Source organism: Uloborus diversus, chromosome 6, assembly GCF_026930045.1.
Source record: "Uloborus diversus isolate 005 chromosome 6, Udiv.v.3.1, whole genome shotgun sequence".
Taxonomy (NCBI): Eukaryota; Metazoa; Arthropoda; class Arachnida; order Araneae; family Uloboridae; genus Uloborus; species Uloborus diversus.
Window position 1 is genome coordinate 84,333,127 of NC_072736.1, and position 8,081 is coordinate 84,341,207.

General features: G+C 31.7%; 1 protein-coding gene across 5 annotated transcripts in view; it reads left to right on the top strand.

Moving 5' to 3' along the window:
* LOC129224233 (eukaryotic translation initiation factor 3 subunit G-like) overlaps nt 1-7,807 on the top strand; it is a 109,835-nt gene extending 102,028 nt beyond the window's left edge. For 4 of the 5 annotated variants that reach the window (XM_054858653.1, XM_054858654.1, XM_054858656.1 and 1 more), the window contains one exon: nt 7,624-7,807. In XM_054858653.1, the coding sequence (XP_054714628.1) occupies nt 7,624-7,642 (19 nt within the window). In that variant the 3' untranslated portion in view covers nt 7,643-7,807. The remainder of the gene's footprint in view (nt 1-7,623) is intronic. The other variant, XR_008580682.1, reaches the window with a different exon arrangement.
* Nucleotides 7,808-8,081: the final 274 nt, after the last annotated feature.

The window sequence follows — 8,081 nt, forward strand, 5'->3', positions numbered from 1 at the left end:
AATGAGGACGAGTACTCTTTACAGATGAGAGCAGATTCAGTCTGAGTAGCGATTCTCATCGCATACTCATCTGGAGTGAGCGGGGAAGCTGCAATCATCCCTCGAACATCATTAAAAGGGACAGTTATGGAGGTCGCGATGTTCTCGTTTGGGGAAGCATCATGCTTGGTAATCGTACAGACTTTCACATCTTCGACGCAGGTTCAGTAACACCCGTTATTGTAACGAGATTCTTCTTCCATATGTGCATCTTTTTAGAGGCGCTATGGGTCCGCAGTTCCTTTTCATGGACGACAATGCACCATGTCATCGCACAGTAGCTGCCGAACAGCTCTTAGAGAGTGAGGTTATTGTACGTATGGATTGACCGGCACGATCTCCGGATCTCAATCCCATCGAGCATGTATGGGATTTTCTAGGCAGACGCTTGGCCGCTCGTACCTTACTACCAGTAACGATTCGGGAGCTTCGATTGGCGCTGCAAGACCAATGGGCAGCAATACCTCAACAACTCATTGACACCCTCATTCTCAGCATGGGCAGACGCTGTGAAACCTGCCTAGCAGTCGGGGGAGATCATATCCCCTACTAAAGACCAGATGTTTCTTGCTGGACACCCATCACAGGGATGTTTTGGCCTTCAGTCGCATTGCGCTCCATGCTACTTTTTCAATAAAGCTTCTTTTTATCCCTCTGATTTATATTTTAGTAAGTGTTGCTTACGTTACACATGTCCTTACGTATTGGGGATCTTACGGTATTAAATGTGTTGATTTGGAAAGCTTTTGGACAAAGTTCTATTGAAAAAACAGTCTCACCCTTAATTTTTGCACACCAGTGTAGTGTAGATAAAAATATCAGGTTTCAAGTAGTCCAGTTTCAGGGACCATGAAAGGCTTGATGCCATTGGAAGGGAAAGAAAAAAAATAGGGATGTCTAGGAACAGGTTTTGCACTAAGTTAAAATGTAATGTTTATCAACATTTAGTTAATCATTGCCAAAAAAAACCTATTTTTGAATGTGTGAAAGCTGGTGGGTAATCTGCTCTGCGGATAATCAAGAGTTTAGTATATAGTTAAATAATTTTCAAGAAACACTTTTTTGCAAAATTAAAAATAATGTCCTTTAAAATTTTTGAAAAAAATATTATCTTAAACATATTTTGATGAATACATCTAATGTGTTTCAGTGTCAGAACGGAACAATGAGTAACTCAGCAGTTACAGTAAAAATTGTGGAAAAGTTTTATGTAATTTTTGCAAAATTTCGCTTTTGAATGTTATAGCTCATGTTTAATGAAAGCAACAGAATTTAAAATTGCTCATTGTAAAGAGAATTACATTCACTTTAGTTTGTAACTTGAATAATTTTAGAGAAAAAATGTTTTTCACAAAATTTTAAAACATGGAAATTCAAAAAAATTTTCTGATGGTGTTCTTTAAATTTTTTTAAAATACAGTTTGATTTTTAACTCTGAAATTCTCTGTATTCATTAAAGTAGAATCAAAATCATGTATTTTTGTCCAAAATTTTTAAAAGACACTATCTTTAAAATTTTTGAACTTAACATTTTATGAAGGAATATATATATATATATATATATATATATATATATATATATATATATATATATATATTAGGGTGGTCCTTATTTATATGGAAAAAAATAACACGTCGGTCAATAATAACACGTGCCCCTAGGCCGTTGAAGTTTAACACTTTTGATAAATTTCCCACAAATCTTCGAGTTTTTACTTCAGACTCAGTACATCGTTTCTTTTAGGTTTGCAAAATATTTTTAGTGAGGTAGCACTAAAATTAATCTTTATAATTTCTTTATGTCATCGAAAGATTTTACGGTGAATAAGAATGAAATAATGCTTTAGAAACTTTCCTTACTCGTACGCTTTTCTCAATGTATCTCGATAGTGTGTATTTTTTTCCGATAGTCTTGGACGGTCTGTAAAATAAATCGTTTTTGTGACTCATATTTGGTAAATTAGTTGCGAAATTCTTCGATTAATATTCTGCTCCTCTTTCAGTTGTATCATTCACAATTTTCAGTATTTTAACGATCTTTCTTCCCTTTAAAGAGTTTCCTTCATTTTGCCATGAATCAGGATCAAATAGAAAAAATCTTTTAGTAATTGTAGCTTATCAAACAGTTTTATTGACTCGTAATTGATTCTATGAAGAGGAAGATATTTACCAAGAAAGTATTCCAAATCATCTACAGTTATCTGAAATTTGTTAAACAGTCATCACACACGTCTTCCTTATCACAAGCATTTTTTTTTTACTAGTGTTTTCCTATCTTCAAAGTTAATTCCTTCATCCAATACGGACAAAGCTACTAGTTTATCCCCTAAATACCATAAGTGATTTATAAATTTTCCAATCACTGCTTCTGCTGCATGTTTGTCGTCATTTTGTACGCTGCTAGTTTTTCAGACATATTATATTATTGAAAGAAGCCTCGATTGGGTTGCTGCGAAAAACCATATCTTCATACAGAATTTAATTGTAAAACAGCATTGAAGGGCTTTCTTTTCATGTAAGGTAAATTTAAATTGTTTCCTAAACATAAAAATTTTCAAACAAAAATTCCTTTTACCACCCATGTGGCTCAGGGATAAGCTCCATGTTGCCGAAAACATATCCCTGTAGGAGGAAATTCACCAGGAAATATTATAAGTTATGAGAATTATCTGTAATCTTTCTCGATTCCGCTTTTTACGAACAATAAATAATATGTCATCAACTTCGTCTTTTAGAATTTAAGTGGTGTGTGTACTTGATTGAAATGTTATAAGTTCTGAATGATGGAGATCTTTCCACAAAATTTTGAAGCGCTTAAATAATTGAATATCTGATCTAGAACTAAGAAAGGCAAGAACTTCTTTAAGAACACACTCTGCAGTACGATTTAAAGTGCATGATTATGGCAATCCTCGTGTAATATATCACCGTACAATTTTTGCTCTAAAAATGCATGCACAATTCATTGGTATTGCAAGTCGTTGTATCAAACACTACAGCTAGAACAGTTAGTAATAAAGAACTATCATCTAAGATATCATAAGCAACTGAAGAAATATCTAAGGAATTCCGTGTAGCTGTTCAATATTAGGACCTGAAGCTATCACGGTAATCCTGTCAGCGTTCCTTTTCCAGTTACATCTGGATGTAGCTTTGTATCCCAGTGAATAACTACAAAATCTAAATTTAAATTCATGAAATTTAATTTTACCTTTCGAAGATTTTCTCTTGCTCTCTTAAGGAATGTACCACTGATCACTAGGTCATTTAGATTCAAATTTACTGCATCTATATAGCCTGTAAATAAATGAACGACATCTTTATCCCTAATATGGCATTTGTCTAACAGTGATGAAAGGCCAGCAGATATCAATAGTTGTCAAGCTTTTTTGCATTGAGGTAAACCAGCTGTAGAAAACAAAAGTTCAACAGTTTAGGATAGATATCCATTTTGGTTTCTAAATCTTGGAGAATCACAAGAATTTTGATGATAATAAAGGACTATGTACTGAAATAGAAGAAAATGAATTTAAAGTATATTTCTACACTGTTCTGATCTGGATATTTTTTTAAAATTTATATTTTAGCTATGGAAAATACAGTATATTTTTATGTTAGGAGTAATCGAGGATTTTTCGAAATTTATATATTAAAAATTGTATAAGCATTTAGGTATGTTTATAACTAAAGAACAGCAAATTAATATATAATTGCAATACTTATATTTATAGCATTGAAACCTTGCGACTCGATTTGCCACACCTATTACATACACAGGGAATTTTGTAAATCAACACCCCCAAAGCCTGGAGGAGGCAATTTGTTGCTGTCAAAGATCATTCATTAATGGCCTAGGCCATTCATTAATGGCCTATAGAATCCCTTGTGTCCATCTTGGTGGGAAGAAACGTTCCCCTGCTGCTTGGTTGGAACAAGCTCAGAAAAGCGTTACGCTTGATCCAAGGCCATTGGTGTACATGTACCCTCTGTAACATGTTAAATTTTACAGAATAAAGGTGAGAGAATGGTTGGTTTAGAAGTAGCAACACCTATTGAGGTTCAAAATTACTTTAAATATAAAACGTTAGAATTATTTTTACATGAAAATGAGAAAATCCGGAATTTTTTCTTCGAAAATCAAAGAAGGGGGCCCTGGGGGCATGTGTTAATATTCATGGATTGACTTAAAATTTTGCAGGGGTCATTTATTTGTATAATGGAACAAATTGAGGTGGCATCGCGTAAAATATCTGCAACTTCAAAAATAAGGACCACCCTAATATATATTCAAGTCACATAAATGTATTAAATTAATGCGAAGGTAATTTTCTATAAAATAATCTACCGTACAAATCTATAGAACTTTAGGTATAACATTTTGAAGCTCTGCTGTCAAGTAGAAAAAAAAAGGCTTTTTAACACATTTCAAAATTACTTATCAATTATGAATGATAAATAAAAAAAATACATATAAAAAAATTTAAGACATCTCAGAGAATTGGCGTGAAGTGTCCCTAAATAGTTTTAAAATGTGCCGTAAAAAGGCCCTATTTTTAATCTGCTGGAAAAGTGGAAACCCTGTTTGACCAACCAACGGCATTTCTTTCTTTTATGGCCATCTGACGTCAGGTTAGTTAGGCTGATAATAATACAAGATATAAAATAATACAAGGATAGCACTGTTACACAAATTGGCTGCACAATAATTTTACATTTGTTCAAAAAAATTATTTGAAGTTAGTTTTCCCTATGATAGAAGATATTTTGAAGCTTAGAACTGGCACAGTTACAAATTTTGGGTAGTTATTGTTATATGTTGGCAAGATCGGCAGAACCAAAAAGAGTTAGTGCTCAAAATATAAAGTTATTATGAACATATTATTGAACTTGCACCTGCTGGACTATAATAATGTAGGTAATGTGGTGAACAAGAGCAGGGATTTTGTTCGGATCGAGTGAAACTGCTTGTAGTTCTCAAGGGTTAGTGAGCGATACTAACCGTGAGGCGAAAGCCCCCTAGTAAAACAAAATGCTTAACTTTTTTTTTTTTTTTTTTTGCCGAAAAAGTTGGCAAAGGGTGCAATTTACAAAAAAATTCTCTTATAAATAGCCGTTTAGCATCAAACACTGGCATGTGACTGACAGTGAAAGTTTTAAGATTTATTATCCCTTGATTTTTTTGTGAAGTAAACTGAGTTAAAAAGTATAATGGAATTCCCAAACATACTTTGGATGATTTTGAAAATATGGTAACTGATTGGTTTATAGGATGCATTAATATCAGTTGGTTACTACGTTTTAAGCATATATATTTTTTAAATCAGCCAAAATACATTTTGTGAATTCAATTATACTATTAAATTCAGCTTTAAAGTAAGCAACAAACCATTGTAAAAGAACTAAGTATTTTTTTTATGAATGTCAGTAACCCGTGGTGTTTCGATCTTTTTATTTTAATTTTTGCTTTGAGTTGATTATTATTCTATTCTGATCATTCTTTTATTTGTCTATTCTAATATATGATGTCGAATAAATACTTTTGGGTTTGAAAAGTAAAATAAGAGACAACAATGTTTAATTACATAAAATTGCAGATTATTGCATGCACTAGTTTTGGGGTTAAAAGGAACCGCTTTTTCAATGCAAAATAAATGAGCTTATGGAACTTTTATCCATAAGCTTACTTATTGTGCATTAAAAAAGGGATTCCTTTTAACCCCAAAACCTGTGTATGCAGTCATTTATTAAATCATACTATGGATACTGTTAGTACAAAATAAGTTGAATTCACTGAACTAAAATTGAGTGTTTCAGTGTACTCATTTACTCTAACTTGCTATTACTAAAATATAAGAAAAAGATCTGTTTAAAAATAAATGCTGTTGCATCATTTAAATTGATATTATTTTGCTCTTGTTCAAGAATTATGAACAAGTGTAAATTCATTGTATTTCATAAAGGAGATCTAAAAGCTCTATTTTTTTATCTATGAATTTACTAATTTGTTCATATATAGTGTTACAAATTCTGTAAATAGTAATTATTTTTGTGATTAATTTATTGTAATCTAGCTAAATTTGGCATTTATTAAATTATCTTTCATCTAAAATTATTGTAGTAACGTAACCTGTAAATAGTTTCTTGTAATGAATATGCAGCCCCCATACATTCGGCTGAAGTATACGATCCCTTCATTTCTGAATGATAAAATTTGTGAATGGAAAGAAATAAGAAAGTGTAGAATGGAGTAGGATTTTCTGGAATATCTGAGAAGCTTTCTTTCAATGTCTATAAATAGCTGTGCTGCATGATAAAAAATCAGTCTCGATTGAGAATTTGTATTCAGAGTGTATTAGCTCTGTTTATTGCGAGGCATTTCGCTGTGTTTTGCGTATTTGGATGTAAATAGGTGTGCCATCGTTGAGTATACAGTGTTAACTGATATTTGCCTAATTGCTATAGTGAATTTAGCAGTTGTTGACGATCTTTCCTGTACATAGTGTAAATAAATCTCCTGCGTTTTCTCAAGAACTGTGTCGTCATTTCAAGAAAGTTTGAAGCTGCACCGGAACCTTTAACAATAGCTTTAACTGTACTTAGAACATATATTGTAATTTTTCACTAAGTTTGTGTTTATGTTTAGCAATTTCAGGGAAGATTATTTAAAAATATATTAATGTATTTTTACTATCAATTGAATATTATTTCAAAATCCCAAAGAGTTTCATGTGACAGATCCAAAAACAAATGTTTTATATTTGGCAAAATATGGTATTTGGTGCATTTATAGCTTACACTCTTTCTCCCTTTATATTGGGCAACATGAAGATTTTTCAGTTTTGAGCAATCGGGAATTGCTTATCATCACCTGACCAAAGTTGTTGATGTTCTGTTTTTTCATTACCATGACGACAAGGGTATTAGATTAGCTAGTTGTTTTAATATTTATTAAGAGGACAAATTGGCATTTATTCAAGGTTTAACTTAAGGCAGATTCATTTTTTAAAAGACATATGTAAAATTACATTTTTTTTTTCAGAAAAAACATGAACATAGATAAACTTAAAAAACAAAACATCTAAATACAAAATTTCCAGATTAGTAATATTCTTGCATTTAAAATTGATAAGAAATAAAAATACCATTAAAGGTATACACTGTAAATTTAATCTTTATGATGAGCATATAGATGCAATAATGAATCTTTATTACTGCATCCTGATGACCATTTATTTTTTATGGATATGACTCGTTACCTACGCTAGAAAATCACTGGTTATAATATGAGGGGTGCAAACTTGGTCATTTCCATTCCATTCATAGAAACAAGAAACCAATCAAGTAGGGTTCTATTGCAATTAGTGATTGCAAAAAACATAATTTGAATTCAAGAGGTCAAAATTCAAATGATTTTTCTTTATTTACTTTGGATTGTAACTGATATTATTCTCCTCCTACTTTCTAAAAGTCAAAAAAGAGTGAATTATATTGTTTACAGATTTTTTTTTTTTCTTTTTGAACTTTTCATTTTGTGCATTTTAATCTTATGCAGTTTATTGAAAGTAAAACTTTTCAATTTTCTAGGGGAGGTTCTGATGGATGAATAATTCCGAGGAATGAATATGAATTTTCGAAGATAAAAAAAGTGCTTTAACATCATATTTATACATTGTTGATATTGAAAGTTTTTTCATTGTACAAACTCATGTTTATCTCTTATGTAAATATTTGCAGTTATGAAATAAATATTCTCTTTAAGTTTAGTTTACATCTGAAAATATAATACATCAAAAAATATTATCAGAACAGAGCATTATTTTCCTAAAATTACAAACTTTTTAAAAACTGTCCTAAAATTCCAATATAAGCATGTGTATGTGTGATAGAAACTTTTGTCAGACAAAATTGCATGTGCAAGGTGGGTTTACCATCACCATTGAAGGGCTAGATACCTAGCACCGGTCTCTAACCAGGATTGCCAGGGGCTAAAAGGTGCCCTAAAATGAGTAATTTACCTTCATTTTAGTTTCCATATGAGGCTC